General features: G+C 32.9%; 2 protein-coding genes across 9 annotated transcripts; one reads left to right on the top strand and one right to left on the bottom strand.

The window, feature by feature from the left end:
- The first annotated feature begins 420 nt into the window (after nt 1–420).
- Nucleotides 421–2,495, top strand: LOC122300077 (3-ketoacyl-CoA synthase 1-like). The gene has a single exon (XM_043110457.1). The coding sequence runs from the start codon at nt 707–709 to the stop codon at nt 2,300–2,302; it is 1,596 nt and encodes a 531-aa protein (XP_042966391.1). The 5' UTR covers nt 421–706; the 3' UTR covers nt 2,303–2,495.
- A 5,901-nt stretch (nt 2,496–8,396) lies between these two features.
- Nucleotides 8,397–18,143, bottom strand: LOC122300078 (heterogeneous nuclear ribonucleoprotein Q). Of its 8 annotated transcripts, none has more exons than XM_043110459.1 (9): nt 17,985–18,143; nt 16,598–17,039; nt 16,391–16,507; nt 16,161–16,301; nt 15,894–16,070; nt 10,738–10,942; nt 9,085–9,263; nt 8,917–9,002; nt 8,397–8,823 (listed from the first exon to the last, which is right to left on the bottom strand). In XM_043110459.1, exons 2-9 carry the CDS (start codon nt 17,021–17,023, stop codon nt 8,685–8,687), a joined length of 1,470 nt encoding a protein of 489 aa, XP_042966393.1. In that variant the 5' UTR covers nt 17,024–17,039; nt 17,985–18,143; the 3' UTR covers nt 8,397–8,684. The 8 variants fall into 8 exon arrangements, with proteins under 8 accessions (XP_042966393.1, XP_042966396.1, XP_042966398.1 ...); XM_043110462.1 differs by having other exon boundaries at nt 16,598–17,060; nt 17,985–18,139; XM_043110464.1 differs by having other exon boundaries at nt 16,598–17,044; nt 17,985–18,138.
- Nucleotides 18,144–19,739: the final 1,596 nt, after the last annotated feature.

Here is a 19,739-nt window from a genome sequence, read left to right on the forward strand (position 1 = left end):
AATATATAAAATATATATTCTGAAATGATATATAGCATTTCTCTTCTTTAATTATCTCCTGATTCCAATGGAATTCCGGGTGTTTACTTAAATTTGCACGTGAAAGAGTACCCTACCCATGTACACTATTTTCAAGACAGTAATGTTAAATATAATGTTAAATATAAATTTTTTATATAATTTATTTATTTAAAATTTATATAAATCATTTCTCTTTTAAGAGAAAAATATAAAATACTAATTACCCAAAACAAAAAAAAAAAAAGGAGGAGAAGAGAGGGAATTAAAAACATCTCGACATTCCAAAGTGAACAATTCCCAAACCAGATTTTGATTTAAATTTTTGCATATTTACTCCCATATTAAATAGCGTAGGGTTGTTGAGCTACATATATAGCTATCCCTTCCTGACCACCTGCCATCGATTCAAGAGAATAACGTCATGGACCATATATCATCCCAACCTTTCTTGCAGTCAATATGTATTAATTATTCCAAGCATAGCTGTCTTCCTTAATCCAGCGCCCCAGTATTCATTTCAGGTTCAGATCTCTCGTATATATCCTCTTTCTTTGGAGGGTTAAGATAGCTCAGCTTCCCCCCCATCGACTTCTTGTTTATAAATAGACAAGATCGCCCGTTTCATCTTTGTTCAAGAACCCAAAAGAACAAGCAAAATTGTTCAGTACTACTGAAAATTAAGATTATGAATAGCATAGAGATGGATAACGAGAGACTAACTGCGGAAATGGCGTTTAAAGACTCGTCTTCGGCTGTTATCAAAATCCGGCGACGTTTGCCGGATTTCTTACAGTCCGTGAAGCTCAAGTACGTCAAATTAGGCTATGGGTACTCATGCAACCCTGCCACTATTCTAATGTTCGTTACGATTTTGCCTCTGGCCCTTTCCTTATTGCTTCAGGTCACTGGTTTAAAGCTGGACCGGTTTTCTGAGTTATGGATAAACCGGAGGGTTGTGTTTGATGACCTTGTTAATGGAGGCACAAAACCGGCTGCTTCTGCTTTGTTTCTCATCCTTTTTTGCATCTATCGAGCCAAGCGTTCCAAGCCCGTTTATCTAGTAGACTTTGCATGTTACAAGCCGGACGACGAACGGAAAGTGACCGGCGATTTTTTCTTGAAGATGAGTGAAGATAGTGGAGCATTCCAGGAGGAGAGTCTCCAGTTTCAGAGACGAATAACGGTCAAGTCGGGTCTTGGCGACGAGACATATCTGCCAAAGGGAATTACGTCCAGACCCCCAAAATTAAGCATGGAAGAGGCCCGATCCGAGGCTGAGGCTGTCATGTTCGGAGCATTGGATGCACTTTTTGAAAAGACTGGCATTAGAGCAAAAGACATCGGAATCCTTGTTGTTAACTGTAGCTTGTTCAATCCAACCCCATCTCTGTCCTCCATGATTGTCAACCATTACAAGCTCCGAACCGACATTAAGTCCTACAACCTCGGTGGCATGGGTTGCAGCGCCGGCCTTATTTCGATCGACCTCGCAAAAGATCTTCTTAATGCAAACCCCAACACGTACGCCCTCGTCGTAAGCACCGAAAACATCACTCTCAACTGGTACTTCGGTAACGATCGGTCGATGTTGTTAAGTAACTGCATATTCCGCATGGGGGGTGCGGCAGTGCTCTTATCGAACAGGGCACAGGATCGGGGCCGATCTAAGTATGAGCTCATCCACACGGTTAGAACCCACAAAGGGGCAGACGACCAAAATTACAACTGTGTCTACCAGAGAGAGGATGATAAAGGACTTGTCGGGGTTTCCCTCGCTCGAGAATTAATGGCGGTGGCCGGAGAAGCATTGAAAACGAATATCACGACCCTGGGTCCTCTGGTTCTGCCATTTTCCGAGCAATTCATGTTCTTTGTTACGTTGGTGAGGAAGAAGATTCTGAAAGCGAAGGTGAAGCCATACATACCGAACTTCAAGTTGGCTTTCGAACATTTCTGCATACATGCAGGCGGAAGAGGGGTGCTGGACGAGTTGGAGAAGAACTTGCAGCTGAGTGAGTGGCACTTAGAGCCGTCGCGGATGACCCTGTACCGCTTCGGAAACACGTCGAGTAGCTCGTTGTGGTACGAGCTGGCTTATACGGAGGCGAAAGGCCGTGTTTCATCCGGTGATCGAGTCTGGCAAATTGCGTTCGGCTCGGGATTCAAGTGTAACAGCGCAGTTTGGAGGGCGCTGAGGCCGATTCCGGTGGGCGACAGCGTAGGTAACCCCTGGGTAGACTCCATTGATATCTACCCGGTGAAGGTTCCTGTTGGCCGGTAGGATATATCTCTGTACGTGTGGCGCAGCTCTACGTGGAGGAGACAGTACTCCATGTGGCCCTGTGGGATGTGGGATTTACAATATGGCTGCTTTTTTCTTCTTTTCCCTCTTCTCTACCCTTACAATATTTGAGAAGAATATTGCTATTTTAGTACGAGTTTTATTGTTATTAATTATATTAATTTATGTGAAATATGAATTAATATGATTTAAAATAATATAAAATAATATTTTTATTTTTTTTATTTTTACGATCAATTATATATGATATAATAACAGGCAAATATTTACTAAAATACTCTTCTATATATTCTCATGTAATAAAAATAAATCGTTACGTGACCTTATAAATAGATACATGATGAGTGGTACTCATTATTGCTGCACGAGAGTGGAATGTTCATGTATTCATCTCAAAATTGGATAGGTAGTTAGCCGGTAAATGCATTGATATATTGAATATATATGTTGTACAGACGGCAGTGTTTTGCTGACGCCTCGAATCAAGCTTTTGTTACGACATGCTATGTTTTCTTCCCCATTGCTAGTAGGTTGATGGGTTTTATAATTTAGGAGCCGTGCGAGATAAAAGTCTCATGCACGGTTTTGAATGAGAGGAAAAAGTGAGGAATCCTCTTTTCAACTTTGACTCTCCCACTTTGCTTTTATTTCTGTTGCTTCGAAAGTAGCTGCTTCAGCTTTAGCCACTCAAATTTTCGATATTCATTTTTATTTCTTATCAAACGAATGACATCTTCTTCTTGGAACGTCTTTCACAATCTCTGGAGAGATAGTTCACTAATAGACCGACGGATAAGTAATTCGACTCATTCACATCTAGATTATGAATGTTTAGAATCCATATTATGCAATGAGACATTGCTTTTGCTAATTCGAATTGAAGGGTGATATCATTCACCTTACCATGCAAAATGTCAAATTGAGAATTTAGAAATGAAAATTTGTAGTGTACGTTGTATGGATTTGCGTTGTGTTAAATTGGAATTGTGCTGTATATAATATAAGTCAATTCTAATTCAACTTATTTAACTAAGCAAGTCAGATTATTCAAATTTACTCATTAATTTCGAATTGGTACCCACCCGTGGGTAGCCCAAGTGGTAGGGACGAACTTGTGGGCTCATGTCAAGGTAATTTCGATTCTCTCTGAGATCAAACTGTGATTTAAGTGAGATGTCATAGCGGTGGGTTGCTGTGCTAGTCTTCTCAAGAGTTTAGATTCTATGGGTGAATCCTAATTAAGAACTCCAACGTTATAAAATAAAAATAAAAAATTTGAATTGGGTACTTGTCAAATTTTGTGTGCGTCAATCTTATTAATAATTACCATTTCTAATTAAAAATAGATCTAAGGGTAATTTTTTTTTCTCTAAATTGTTAGATGTCATGAGAGACGTAAATGAATTACATAAAATATATTCGTCAATGAGTGGCCAACTATTTTTTCTCCATTTTAGAAAATAAAATAGAGAGAAACTTCAGAAATTCTAAATTTGACACCCAAGTGCGAGCAATGGACACGCTACATAAGTGTGGCCAAGACGAAGAGCCCTTTGCTTTTGTTGTCGTTTAACTCTGGCGAAGACGTGTAGTTTTGCTATTTTCTTTTGTATGGTTTGTTTGATATATCTACCCACTGGTCCGAACATCTGCTTAATTTGTGGCTATGGGTCAAGGTTGGCATGCACTTTTGTCACATTCTTTAGGCTAGTTGTAGCTTTCTCAACCGCTTAACTGGTCCATATATCCACAGCTTGATTGGGACTTGTAGGCAAGGTTTGTTCACCCAATCTTTTGCCCAAATTTAGGAGTCAAATTTTCCTTGGTCAAGTTTATTTCTCCATTTATGTATTTATTATTGTTCTTCACAAGTTGTTATCTAGACATATGGTCTTGTTTGATTACACAGTTTGGATGAGATAAGATGCGACGTTTTGTCAAAAGTTGAATAAACTATTATTATAATATAATTTTTTGATATTAGTTTTGTTTTAAGATTTGAAAAAAATTAAATTATTTATTATATTTTGTATGAAAATTTAAAAAAATTGTAATGATTATATAAGATGAGATGAGATAGTTTAATTTTGTGTAACTAAATTAGTTCTGTCAATCCATTATAGTTGTAAAAAAAATAAAAAAATATCAATCATTTTTAGGTTAATTCTAGATCACCAATGTAATTGATATGTCAATGACCATATTTTTAAGATAATGGCATAATGCTAGATATTGTCTCGTTACGAGTAAATCTTGCGCATTTGTTTTAAGAAATTAGAAATCACAATTAAAAATTGAGTTTTTTCATATAGATTTTAGATCTGTCAATTTTTTTTATAATAAGTATTGCATGAGATTTATACAACCATTTTCTTATTTATATATAGATAATTTAAGTGTAATGAATTATCTATATTTAGAGTATGTATCAATAGACAGAGTTATAAACAGTTTTTTTTTTCATTTTCTATGGAGGTCTCTTCAACGACACCCTGTTCGTTTCAAAGTTAATTAGGTGACAAGAAACTCGTGCTAATTAATCATCTCTATCAAATAAAGGAGCATGTTTAGCGTAACATTATGTGACATGTCAGACGTTGTAGGGATTATGACGTGTCAAATAATTCTGGATAATGCTGTTCCCACGTGTAAAAGTCATCTACGGTGGTCATCGGTTTTTATTTATTTAATAATTAAGAAAATATTTTTAAATAATTAATGTTAAAAGGACGCAGCGTGGCCACCATTGTTGCTTTTGTAGCAGGATCCAATAATTCTCGTGGATGCAAAGTCAAATCAGTTATTTGTTTCTCTGCGACCTTAAATGCAATTTGCACGTGTATGGTGTTTCGTAATCTAGAAGCTTTTTTTATTTTTGTTCTTTTTTGTTAATTTGTTTTTGCCTAATTTTACGAATCCTTCGCCATTTTCGGTTTGTCCATGTTTTAAGTGTGCGAAAGAAATTTTGAGATGTATTGTTTTGGATTTTGTGAAGAGTACTGTTAAATTCATAAAAAAAAAAAAAAATTATATAAAAAAAATTTTATAAATTGATATGATTTTATCTGATTCGTTAGATTTATTTTACAATAAAAATAAGTTTATATTCTAACGAATCACGTTAGGTTATTTCAGTTTGTGAGATTACTTTTACGTAATCTTTTTATGGTTAGAATATTTATTTTTTGTAAAAGGATAATATTAGAGTGCCTACCAAATGTGCTCGCTAAATGTATATATTAGTAAAAATGAGTTTTTTTCTTTCTTTCCTTTTTTATTTATTTTTAAACATCCTTAACCATTAAGAAAAAAATTAAAAAAAATATATAAATCCACTAATAATCATTTCGTTAACCATTAAAAAAATAAAAAAATATATGAGTGGATACATTTGATGGACATATTTAATAGTTATACTATCATTTTCCTTTATGTAATGAGTGAGAAAAGTTTGAAATAGATTTTGTATTATAATTTGTGAAAGTAAATTATAAAATTAAAAATTTATTTAAATATTTTTAAAATAATTTTTATAAACTTTGTTTTAAATTTTATGTTTGGGTATAAATAATTGGATGAAAAGAATCCAATTCTTTTCTTCTGCAATGATTTGTTTCTTCAGTGGGAATTCGTCAGCCAAGTTATATATATATATATATATATATATATATATATATATATTCAGTTGCCTGGCCTTTTGAGTTATGCTGTATAAATTATTTCTCAATCTCATTCCCATCACGTTTATATATTGATTTGATATGGTTTATTAATAGTTAGATCAACTTTTAAAAAAATAAAAAACTCAAAGGTCGACAAATAATTTAATAAAATAAATTTAATATATAATACCATTCGATCAAGTTCCTTCGCAAATCCACATTTTCTTGACTTACCTTATAATTACATACATCTTACTTTTTTTTTTTTTTTTTATCACACCATACCGATGCCAATTCTTCAATTCATCACTTAATAAAAGAGAAATAATTTATACAAATTTCAAATAGACAAGCTTCATATAAAGTCTTATAAAAAAATAGACCCCACTTAGAAAATGTATAAAAAGAAAACCATTTCTTTTAAACTAACGAGACCCATTTTTTTACAAAGAGCTTGTATAAAGTTTGTCTATTTAAAACTTGTACCTAATATTATTCGTAAAAAACTTATAAGTGATAGTGCATTTTTCTAATAAGCGATAGCCGACAGTCAATTGCATGACCCATGTTCATGTGACTTGAACGGTAAAATAAATGTAGAAAATAACAATAACAAAAGATGCAATTATTTATGTGGTTCGACACTAAAACTTATTTTTATAGATTTTAAGGAAATGAAATTGACTATATAATATTATCTTTACTACAAGATCTCATATTCTTTTTAAGAGCTTTGCTATTCATAATTTCTATACATTACACACTATATAATTTTTTATTTTATTTTTATTTTTTTTAGTTTTATTCTTCTTAAAATAATTAAAATTTTCTGCTCATCATCTATATATCACATATTTAATAAGAGAAAAAAATTAAAAAAATAACAAAAAGAGTAGTGTGTGGTATATGAGACTTACAAATAAATTTTAAAAAAATCTAGTTGCAAGCATAACTGTGCACTAATATGTGCACCAATCTAATGTGATTGATCAAAAAATAGATTTTATTAAAAACAGTGCTAATTTAAATTTTAAATATGAATGAATTAGTATTGGTACATAGATTAGTACACGACTTTACTTATATATAGCAAAATTCATAAATTTTTTCTCTTTTTATACTCTGATGAAGTGATTACAGAGATAGAAGAGTAAGAAGCCAAACATGCTCAAACCCTCCTTTGCTTCTGTTTGTCCAGCTTCACCTTATCATTTATTTTTCTCTTTTGTCAGTTGTTATATACTCTTCTCCTTGAGCCTTGGGTCCTTGTTGAATCACAACTTTATATATCTTCTCTCTTCTCTGCTTTTGGCAAGACTTTAATTTGTTATAGAATCATGATTGAGCTTTATTTTTAATATTTAATCAGTTTTGTGTAAGGAAATTTACAAGGGTGTGGTGCACAGAATCTGAATTTATTCTGAGGGGGGTGGGTCTAAAGGCCTGCCTTGAGAGAGGTTTCTCACATAAAAATAAAATAAAATTATCTCCTCTCTTTTTCTAATTCCTTAATGATTTCTAACTACTCATATCAATATTAGCAAGTGGAAATTGTCTTCACAAGTTATAATTAAATTCCCCTGCTCACTATCTACCCTTTTTGGCAGAAGCGTGGAAACACTAGCACAGCGGCATTTGACAATATTACCATGGCGGATTTTACAAATGGATGAATGAATACGCAATCTAAAATTCTAGAATTTTTTTATCAACCAAGTTTCTTCTCTATGTTAGCGGCGTCATAAAAAAGATGATCAGTTTTCATTATTTTAAAAAAATCATTGACCTCTATTTATTTGAGAATGTTTGGCCTACAACTTCGTCAAATCTATCATAAAATAATAATAAAAAAAAAATATTTACAATCGTGAGTGTATAAATATTGTATAATTACTTCGAAAAAATAAATAAATAAATACAAAATCCATCTAAAATGAAAATTAAATTTTTAATAATAAACTCCACTATTTTTCAAAACGATTATATGTCCCTTACACACTTTATGATTATATATAACATTACTCAATATAAAAAACCTTACAATATAAAATGCTGCATCGAGACAACTCGACTTATGAACTTTTCTTTTGTACTTCTCTTTGCTCTTTATTTGAGAAGGTTCGTAATTTTTCTCTTGGCTATTTATTTTCTTCAGGGTTTCATTGAGTGATTCCCTGTTTAGCAGCAGGGAAGGTACGGGTTATGATCCTTAAACTTCCCGCTGTCAACTTTAGAAAGTGTAATAGAAGATCTGTGTATGCACCAACCAAAGTTCAAAGCATTGTGGAGCATGCACCGGAGTTTGGAGTTTGTATTATCAAGCTCGTCACTATATGACAGTTGACAAGCTCCAAATCCTAGTGTAGCTGTCACAAATTTAAGAAACCACATCAAAAATTAAGTCGGACATGGATGCATAATGGTAGCATGTCTCTATAGCTCTGACGGCAAAAGTATCAACAAAAAATGCAAAGAAATCCTATTACACGCAGAAAAGATGGAGATAAATACTCATACCGTTAATTATCACCTAATAGGACTTGGGTTCCAACATTTGTAGGACATTTCACTTCTAAATTCTACGTTCTTTTTCTTTGGTTTTTTCTTTATGCCACAGAGGGTTGGGGATGTTATTTTGTTTCATTTTAACACATGTTTGCATTCCCAAAACAACAACACGGTTTGCAGGTCCTCTACCACTAATAGGGTCGGTATCTCCTACCACGATTGCCTTCATCACTGCCACTACCTCCTGCTCGAGCCGGTGGTCCACTTGAAGGATTGTTCCGATCAATTCTACGAGGTCGAGGAGGAGGTATCTGTACGCCAGGCTGCTGACTACAAAAGTACAAAAAGATTGCTTACAATCTTTATATGATAACAAAACTTAAAAAGAAAAATCGCTTGCAATATAAATTAATGGTAACTTACAGAACATAGCCGATGCGACCATCCGGTAATACCATCGGAACCATGTGCATTCCTGCTGGCATTGGACCCCTACCATATATCATTGGCTGTTCCAAGTGTAAAAATCCATGAGATGGTTTCGACCAGTACATAGACTGTGAGAACATACAAACAAATCCATGCAAATACCTGCTGGAAGCCAGGGGCGACACCATATCCAGCCCCTACTGACCCATATTGATTACCGGCAAAACCACCATAACCAGAATGTGGAAGATGGTTCGGATGAGGCGCAGCATTATAGGGATACGCACCATCAAATTTTTTATCGGTCTGAGGTTTAGCAAGTACAACCTCCAAAAACTGGCCTGCAGTTCAAATCCCTTTGAACAAATTACTGGTGGAATAACAGATACACACCAAAAAAAATAAAAAATAAAAACAGAAGAAAAGAGAAAACCTTCATAGCCGTGTTCATTAACTAACTCACAGGTTTTTTCATTGGACAAAATAACATCTAATTAAGAAATAAATGAATATGGAGTTTATGAAAGCAGTCTTCATTAGTTCTTTGACATTAACATAAATACCTCTGCCAAAATGACTCCTACATTTTCATTCCTCCAAGATTTAGGTAATGGTTGGCAAGTTAAAATCCCTCCAAAGTGGGAGATGATTTTTGAGTCAGATGTATTCATTCCCAAACATGCATATGAAAACACCTCAATATTTTCAAAAACATAATAAAAAAACCATCTTCAAAATAACATTTTTTTAAGAAAAAAACTTGAAACACAATAAAATACAGAAGCCACCCCGTGGAGGCAGCCACCAAGTTTTTCCGGTACTCTTTTTTCAATTAACTTGTTATATCATCCAAAAAATTAAAAAATTTACCATTTTTTTTAAACTCAACACATCATCTATAGAAGATTTTACAACTATTTATAAACACTTTTATACTATTCATAAAACTACCTTTACATCCATAAATCACCTTAAACGAACTTCAATCTGTAAAGGTTCCATAAGTTGTAGTTTTTAATCAGTCATCAGCTCGGAAACAGTTAAACATAGTAATAGAAGTTGCTGGATTTCAACTTTTTGAAAAGAAAGGATAAATACATTTTGCACCCTCAAACTATCATGGGTTCTGTACTTTGCAGCCCAAACAACCAAAACTGCACATTTTATCTCAAACTATTCAAACTCAAACTATTCAAAACTAAAAATTTTGGACCCTTGTTTAATCATAACTGTTTAGATTAATGAAATATATGTGACGTAACACAATTTTGATGGTCAAATCTTAAGGGAGGGTGCATAGTGTCAATTTCGGTATTTTGGGGGTGCAATATGTAAGTTTTTGTAATTTGGGGTGTAAAGTGCAAAACCCCTAGTAGTTTAAGGGTGTAAGTATAATTTTCCCTGAAAAGAATAAACTCTAACAGCAAATACTAGAACTGTGAGACAGGCATTAGATCTAATCATTCCATTCATAAGTCAAAATGATGAAAAAGCATTGTATTCTTCATCTAGAAATGTATGATGTAAGAACCAAATAGAAATAGAAGTACATGTAATAAGCCCTTCAATTATATTCACATTGATATTTGAACATATCCCTATATTACCTATAGATTCAAAAGTCTAAATTTACCATTTCTTTTATTTTATCTTTAATTGAAGCTTTCTTGGAAGTTCTCAGGATCGACCAAAGAAAAATTGACCCTGATCATTATGTCTTCAAGTAGAATAAGCTATACATAGTTACATGTGTACATTCAAAGACAGAAATCTCGTTGTAACCAAACATCAGTCATATTTGTGTTGGAAATGTACCATCAATTTCATATTTCTCTGTATCTTTAACAGCCTTCAACGCACTTGATCTTTCAGCATAATGGATGAAACCAAAGTCCCGTTTGCCACCAGCTTTGCCAGGTGGCATGACCACTTTTGTCACCTCGCCATGGCGCTGAAATAGTTCCTTCATTTTTTCAGTGCTAGTGTTCTCGGGAATGTTTTTGACATAAAGAGCCTTAACCTGAATGCCAAAATAAATCATACAGTTTTGTAAGACCGGAAGATCATATTTGTTAGGTATAGGCACTGAATGAAGGAATTCAGTCTCCATAAATTTTACGCAAAAGTACATGTAGAACACAAAGCTGTAACTTAACAGAAAAATAGAAGTGATTAATGATTATTAACCAAAGAGAATGCAATTTAAGAAGTACAGATAAAAGCTTACATGAGCTAACACAACAAAAAGCTTACACGGGCCAATACAACAACAAAATTTCACAGAAGCTTGAGTAGCAATATGAAAATACAGTTTGGAGAATATCACTGAAACATAATCCTTCATGTACATGAAACACCCTTACATGATACTTAAAATCAAGACATCTAGTCACTGTCTGAAACTTAAGACCAGGGTCAACTAGGTCAGGCAAAGTCACATGGTTATAAATAACTTTTTTTGTTAAGTAAAAATGTATTAATATTAACAGGCATAACCAAGTACACTAGGTGTATACAAGAGAAAACACCTAGCCCATAATAGAGAGCCCCTAATGAACATCGCCCAAGAGGGAGAAATTAGACCTCCCTCTTGGGTGATGTGTTAATAACTTAAGGGTATTGGATTGGTGTCAGATGCAACCAAAACATTCTAATTGACAATCCTAAAGAGCCCTTAAGGTTATTTGCATCCCTTCAATCAAGGCTCAAAACTCAATTCAGATTCGGAATCAAGCAATGATTGATTTGTTAAATTGTGTGATTCATGAAAATTTAGAATCAGGCATTCCAATACTAACAAAAAAAGAAAAGAAAAGAAAATTACCATACAGGGCCTACGAGGGCTAACCTCTTTTCAAAATGATTTCTACAGTTAAAAAGTTTCCGTATTAGATTTGTATACCAAAAAAGATCCCTTAGTCCAATCTCCATTAATCTAGTGATAGAAAACACAATTTGTCACGTCATAGCCAACCATTGATGGAACATGTCATATATATACACAATCAGCTTTTAGAAATTAAAAAATGCACAGTCAACATGCAAAGTCAGCATAAAATAAAAAGTATAAAAAAAACTTAAAAATACAAAAAATACAGTGAATTGAAAATTCTTAAAAGATTAACTAAATTAGCAAATAAAAACATAAAAAATTTTCAACTCAAAAAAAAAAAAAAAAAGAAACCATAAACTAAATTTAAAGAAAAAGACCACAATAGTTAAAATTATATAAAAAAAAATATGAAAAGATATTAAAGACCTTAAAAAACGTAATAAAATTAGAAAAAAAAGATAAGTAGAGAAAAGAAATTAACAAAATAGAAGAAAAACAAAAAATAGGAAAAAAAGGGGCTACTTTGCTTGTGAGCAGCAATGAGGGCCACCCTATGTGGCCGTTGTTTGCTTTTGGTGACTTGCAACTAGCTAGGGGTGTCAAATCGTGTTAACGGGTTGTGTTCGTGTCGTGTCAAAACATGTATATTATACTATATATCTCAACTCTAATATGACCCGTTAAGCTTATCGTGTCAAAATATCAAACCCTAATACGGCCCATTAACATAACGGGTCATGTCGTGTCAACCCGTTTTGATCCATTAGTGAATATTACGAAATATATTAACAAGACACAATATGACCCGTTTCAAACTGTTTATATAAATGGGTTGAATAAGCCCGAAATTAACTTGTTTAACCTGATTAAATTTAACATAATTTTATATAAATTTTAAAATCACAATATTCATAAAAATTATAAAGCTAACTACAAGTACAAAATTACAATCTAAACAATAAAAATATTGAAATTAAAATTCTAACAATTTTACTTTTAGGTATAAGGGCATAATTGTAACTTTAACTTTCTTAACATATCATAACGGGTTGACCCGTTAAGCAATCGTGTCTTAACGGGTCAACTCGTTTTGACCCGAACCCATTAAGACTAAACCCTAACCTGCTATTATCGTGTCGTGTTCGTGTTGGGTTAACGGGTCGTGTAACATATTGTCACCCCTACAACTAGCCACCCCTTGTGGGTGGCCTTTTGTTACATTTTCATTTTTCTTTTTTTAATTTTTTTGAAGTTTTGAAATATATCTTTTCTAATTTTATTCGATAACGAGATCTTGCCTTACGTGGGGATTTCACATGGAGAATGCGAAGACCAATTCAATGAACTAATCACCACAATCGAGGCAAGCCATGCGCTTGAAACCAAAAGTTTCAAGAAAACAGGGAGTTATAGCATCTTTACTAGGCAGTTAATTACGACACTAAGGGAGGTAGCTCAAGTAGAGAGAAGTCTAAAGAGAGGGGAATGTCAAGACGGGAAACACAAGGGGTTGGGGTTGGGGTTGGGTATTAGTTCTACGGGAAACAAGGGGTTCAGGTTCAGTGTAATGTTTTGGGTATTTTGGGAATAGTGTATTTTGGTTTGTTTTTCACGGGCTTTTTTGGGTCATTAGGGGCTCTTTATTATGGGTTAGGTGTTTTCTTGTATACGTTCAGTGTACTTGGTTGCTATTTTTGATATATAAAATATTTTTACTCATAAAAAAAAAAGCTTTATTCGATAATTTTAACTATTTTGGTTTATTGTACAAAACTTAGTTTATAATTTCTTGAACATTTTGGTTTATTTTAGTGGAAATTTGATGTATTTTTAGTTTCTAATTTAGTTGATTTTTTAAAATATTTGTAATTTATTTTATATACTTCTACTGACATGACATGTTGACAATTCATATTTCTTATTTTTTTCGAAGCTTACCATGAATATATATGACACGTATACTATGATTGGTTGTGATGTGGCATGTACATTGTTTTGTCACTAAACTAATGGCATTTGGATGGAGGGATCATTTTGGTATATGGGACGTAACCTAGAAGTCATTGTGAAACTTCTTTATCCCTAGAGCTCAGTTTGAAAAGAGATCAAACCCGAGGAACTTCTACAACTATTTTCCCGAGAAACTTTGACAATTATCTTCCCAAAAAATATAACATCTACATTGTAATTTGAACATCTAAACTCATGTATAAATGAATTTAGAATGTGCATTTATTTTTGATAGGTAAAATTTGGGCTTATTAACTAGTTAATGAAGCAGTATGTATTAAAGCTAGTTAATAGAATATATGTATTTAAATACTGGCTTCAATAAAAATATGATATAAATCCAAATAAGTTAAATAAGAATACAATTAATGTATGTCATATCAAATGTCCATATCTGGCCTCGAATATTCTCATTTACCAAGATGATAAATATCCTGAAGTTATAAGGTCACGGTAATGATAATATTCTGTGCATGGTCACAAATTTAAGAAAATACTCATTTTTCTCGTCAAATAAATGAAATAGAATTATACATGTTTATCCTACAATTTTTCTACACTTCCTACCAAACGCAAGGATGAGAAACTTAATATTGTAATACCCCATATGATAAGGATAAAGGTAAGTGGTGTATAAGATCCCACATTACTTAAGAATGAGAAGAGCTCTTTATAAGGTTCAAATGGGGCTCCAATTGTATCATTGACCAGTCATTTTGGAGTATAGGCCATGTGGTTTGGGTCTTTCATTGGGTTGTTACAAATATACTCTCAACTTTTCACATTTTCATACATGAAAAAAAAATTCTCAATTTCAAATTTGGAATCAGGAAAGGAAAGATTCATCGAGTTGCTTGATTCATAAAAATTTTGATTAAGTATTTAAATGTTGATAAAAAATCATATACAATGCTAATAGAATATGTACTCATTAACTGGCTTCAATAAGAATATGGTCTGAATCCAAATAGCTTCACTAAGAATACAATTCATGTATGTGATTTCAAATGTCCACATTTTTATTTTAGCTAGAATATGCTTGTTTAAGAAGAAGATAAATGCTTTTCAATTTGCAGATCTAATACAAAATACTCATTTCTCTATTAATTATTCTGTTCAACCAAATAAAGAATAAGATTCCATACTAGTATCCTTAGGCCCCGTTTGGTTTCATAGATAGTCTCAACCCATCTCATCTCAACATCCAAACACCATTCAAACACGAACACTTTTCAATTTAAATTTCCGACTTTCAACTTTTTCATCTAATTATTATCTAATTATTACAACTTTCCCAAACTTCCAAACAAAACACAAAAAATAATTTAACTTTTCAAATCCCAAAACAAAAATAATAATAAAAAGTTATATTCTAATAATATTTTAATTTTCTAATATTTTTATTCAACTTTTTCTCTTTCATTTCCCAAAATCCCATAAAAATTTTAACTCAAACAATTTCACTACTATTCATAAATTATCTTACTACAATTCACAGATTTCTGATTTGATCTCATATGTGTAACCATAAGGGGCCTTTATGTTTCTACCATTTTTACCGAATACAAAGATGAAAAGTAATATACCTTCAGTAATTCTCTCATATTTTCATACAAGACAGAAAAAAGAACAGAATCATGGTTCTAAAACAGAATATAAGAAAGAGAGTTTTGAATTATCAGCCCGTTTAAAAAGTTCTGTGGCCAAACAGAATAATACATTTTTCTTATAGTTCATAATTCTTTCTCAGTTTTTATAGATTTATATCAATGGTTGTGTGCGCGTGTGTAGAGAGAGAGAGAGGAAGATTGACTTTCCCACTAAAAAATTATAAATCTAGTGCTCACAACAGATTGTGCACTCCTTGGAGGTTCAATCTTTGATTTAAGTATGACCAATGTCATCCCCAACATCATTGTGCAGGACAACAAATTGCTTCTCCAAATTTAGATTGGAGAAAATCAAAGAAATAATAATAACTAATAATCCCCCACTTCCCTCTTCAAAAAACAAAAGGGATGGGAACCACATGACAATAAACCCTTAATTGACCATTTTAATTCCAGTTTGAAGTTAATAAGCATATTTTGTAAGGACTCATATTGTTGTTCTACAGTAACTTATTTACCTGAGAAGCAGCTGAATGATCAGGTGCACTCTTCGGATCAGCCCAGGTGACAGTTGGGGTATTGCCATCCAACTTAAAATTTGAGCTTAGCATTTTCTGCCTTGAGTAATCGGCACAAGCATTATTGTAATATAACACAAAAGCAAAACCACGATTTCGGCTTGGATTTTGAGGATCCTGAAAATAGCCAGAGCAATGTCACCCACAAGTTAAGCAAACCATCAATTTTTATAGTGTCGTCAAAGCAATATTCAATTTGAAACCTACCCTTATAAGTTCAATGTTTTCAACTCCAGGACCAGCCTCCTCAATGAATTTTTTAAACTCATCCTCAGTTAAGCTCTTAGGAACATTACCAATGAATAATCTATGCTTAGTTTCAGACAACGAACACCTTAAGTTTTTACCCTGCAGTAATAAAAGATATCAAACAATACAGCCAAGCAGCAATGGTCTAACGAGAGGATAGTACTTTCTAAAATAAGCACCATGATTACCTTGAAGTCTTTGTTATGTATTTCTTCAATGGCCTTTTGTGCAACCTCTTTTGTTTTAAATGCTATGAAAGCATAACCCTTGGCATCACCAGTTTCCTTATCTTTCATCAGTCTTACCTGAACAACAATAATAGAATACAACCTTGCAATGCCAATGGAAAGAGTAGAAAAAAAGATTTAGCAAGCAAAAGTGGGTGCAGTTCCAACCTCAATAATTTCGCCTATTGGCTCACAAAGATTCCTCAAATCTTCTTCCTGGGCATCACGGGGAAGTCCACCAATGAAAACTTCAGATCCATGGGGAGGAAGGGCAAGAAGTTCAGCATGCTTCTCCTTCTCATCATTGTCAACAGAAGCAGCCGGCTTTTGTTCATCTTCAATGGATTCCGAGGCAATGTGGCTTCTATCCGCTTCTGGTGATTGGTCTTTCCCACTAGGCTCAATTACAGAGTCCTCATGTACTTCCTCAACATTCTCTTCAACATTTTCATACTCACCTCCATCTACTCCATCATCATCTAATTGTTCTTCAACATCTTCGTCTATCTGTTCTTCAGCATCATCGTCCATCTCTTCCATGTAATTCTCCTCATCAAGATCCACCCGCTCTTCAACTTCCGTGCCTTCTGCCATAACTTGCCTTCAGGCCCTATGCTTTGTCATCCAATTACTAATTAGCACAAAATATCAGCAGGCACAGATGGTATTGACGGAGGATACAATGAACAAATAAGAATTTGCATAATTTTCATGAAAATGAAAATGGCGAGAAGCAAGGAGAAATCGAGGGAAAGAGCCTTTTTGTACTCAAAATGGGATTTCATGGTAGCCTCCACGCACTGCCCAAAAAGGACGTAAAGGATGGGTGTAAGATATGATACTAAAGAGAATTTCACATAGTGCCACGATGGTACAAGAGTCGTGTAAACCCTTTGGCAGCTAGAACTGTAACTCCCAACTTCCCATTTTTTGTCCAAAAATGTCGATCAATTGCGTGCACAAAAAGCTATATGTAAACTAACTCTAACATAGACAAGATACGAAGAAATATGTCTCCTTCGTTCCTTATATAATTTATCAAAATAAATAACAAGAAAAGCTCCGCAAAAAGATAGAAGTGTTCTTAAGATGCCCAAATCCTAAAAACTAATGCAATTAGACATATTACAAAAAGGTGACCTAAATGCCTTTGCATCGATGGGACTAACCCATCGTTAAGCTTCTTGTTGGGAGGGGTAAAAGCACTCATACAAATACAGGGAACCCATGATTAAAAATCTTCCAAAGTGCAACAAAATAAATCTTAAGCCCTATCGAGAAAGAATACTCACATATAAGAGATGAGATATCAAATCCAAAGCAGACATAGAAATGAAGGGCTTATGAAGCTAGAGGAGCGAATAAAACCCACAAATTGATATTATTTTCTGAGACAAAAAATGAGGAGGTAGAAATGGGAGAGATTTGTAGGATTTGAGCAATGAAAATGATCAGAAGCAAAACCAAGAATATACATGAGGGGTGATTTTTGGCAAATAAAATTGAATGCCGAGAATGAAAGGAATATAGAAAGTGAGAGTTTTGCATACCATACCAGTGGGGTTAAGGATTTGGTTTTTGCTTTTGGGGGTCTCTGTGGAGAGAGCGAGGAAAAGAGAGACTCGAGGGACGGATTTTATACGCCGAACACGAGACCTCCAAATGGGGTTTTCATCATTCCCTATGTTTGGGAATGCGACTACGAGAGGCAGCCGCCAGGATACAGAGCGGACGGGTTTAGCTAGAGAGACTGAGGTCCCGTTTGGAGTCTTGGACTCCAATTTTAAGTTGAATTTCTTTCCTAAAATACAAAATTTTCAAAATCTTTTTCTCGTTATAATTTTTTTAAATTCTTATATAAAATATAATAAATAATTAAAATTTTTTAAATTTAAATTGAATTTTTTTAAATATAAAAATAATAATAATATTAAAATATAATATTTTAAATTTTTATCTAAAATAAAAAATTTTTATCTGACTCTCCAAACCTAACTTATCCAACTCTCAAATCATTAAACTCATTTCAATTTAAAATTTTTTCATACGTAAGACTTATAACTTTTTCCAACTCAACACCTTTTTACATGCGAGACTTACAATCTTTTTTAATTTTTCATAAATATATCTAATCTCATCTTAACATTCAAACACATCTAAATATATCTTGTGTAAATTTCATAAAACTCACTTTACCATCTCAACTCTACTATTCATAAAAATTTCAACTCATCTCAACTCATCTCAATATCCAAATAGAGTTTGAGAAAGTTTTCACCCCTAAGCAAACCGTGCCACTTTATACCAACTCATTTTAATTTTAGTTTTTCTACTCATTATTCCATGTATCACACGTCACATTTGTTTTTATTTTTCTTAAGTTATTTTAGTTTTTTTTTTATTTTATTCTTCTTAAACTAATTGATTTCTTTTACTCATCATTCATACACTCACATTTGATGAAAGAAAAAAAATTATATGTGATATGTAGTGTAAGAATGATGAATAAAATTTTTCTTTTAATTTTAAAGACATTTAAGTCATTTTATAATCAAGATGATATTTTTTAGGCATCTTAATGGGGCATTCTGTAATTGCACCGGATCAAAATAATAAAAACTAAAAAGAGCACAGTAATATAATAATGGTCACTAATATTTTTTTCTTAATGTATTAGTGAAAATAGTAAAACCTAAACAATAATATGATAATAGTGGTTCCTGAAAGTTATTTTATCTTGATGCATAGGTAAAAACAGTAATGATAATTATTTTTATCCTATTTTTGGTTTGAATAATTGTACCGTTTCATAAATAAAGACTGACGTTCTTACATATTTATTTTTTTCTTCTATGGCGTAAGTTGTGGATGATAAGCTAAAAAATCCAAATCAAATGGGTCTTGAGTATCTTGGAGTAATTGTACTGGCTGGAGAGAAAATTGTGAATAAAAGGCCTGCTGGAATGGAGAGGTCTGTTAAGATTAAGCTAGAAATAATTATGGACCCGTTTGAAAATTGGACTGAACTGAGATCAATTCAGTTTAGTTTAATTTTTAGCTGAATCTAACATCCAAACACACAATTTTCAAATTACTAAATTCATCTCAATTCAAATCATTTTTACACGTAGAACTTATAACTTTTTTCAACTCAACATATCTTTACACGTAGGATCCATAACCATTTTTAACTTATCATAAATGCATCTAAATTTATCTTAACATTCAAACATATCGAAATTCATCTTAGGTGAGTTTCATAAAACTCACTTTACCATTTCAATTAACTACTATTCATAAAAAATTCAAT

This window comes from Carya illinoinensis, chromosome 2 (assembly GCF_018687715.1).
Source record: "Carya illinoinensis cultivar Pawnee chromosome 2, C.illinoinensisPawnee_v1, whole genome shotgun sequence".
Classification (NCBI taxonomy): Eukaryota; Viridiplantae; Streptophyta; class Magnoliopsida; order Fagales; family Juglandaceae; genus Carya; species Carya illinoinensis.

Bases quoted from the DNA above. Each gene is read 5' to 3' on its own strand.
- LOC122300077 (XM_043110457.1), top strand. From the start codon at position 707: ATGAATAGCATAGAGATGGATAACGAGAGACTAACTGCGGAAATGGCG.
- LOC122300078 (XM_043110459.1), bottom strand. From the start codon at position 17,023: ATGGCAGAAGGCACGGAAGTTGAAGAGCGGGTGGATCTTGATGAGGAG. The intron at 16,071-16,160 runs GTAGGTTTCAAA...GGCTATTTTCAG, and splicing joins AAAACATTGAACTTATAAGG to GATCCTCAAAATCCAAGCCG. The intron at 9,003-9,084 runs GTATTTGCATGG...CACTTGGAACAG, and splicing joins TCGCCCCTGGCTTCCAGCAG to CCAATGATATATGGTAGGGG.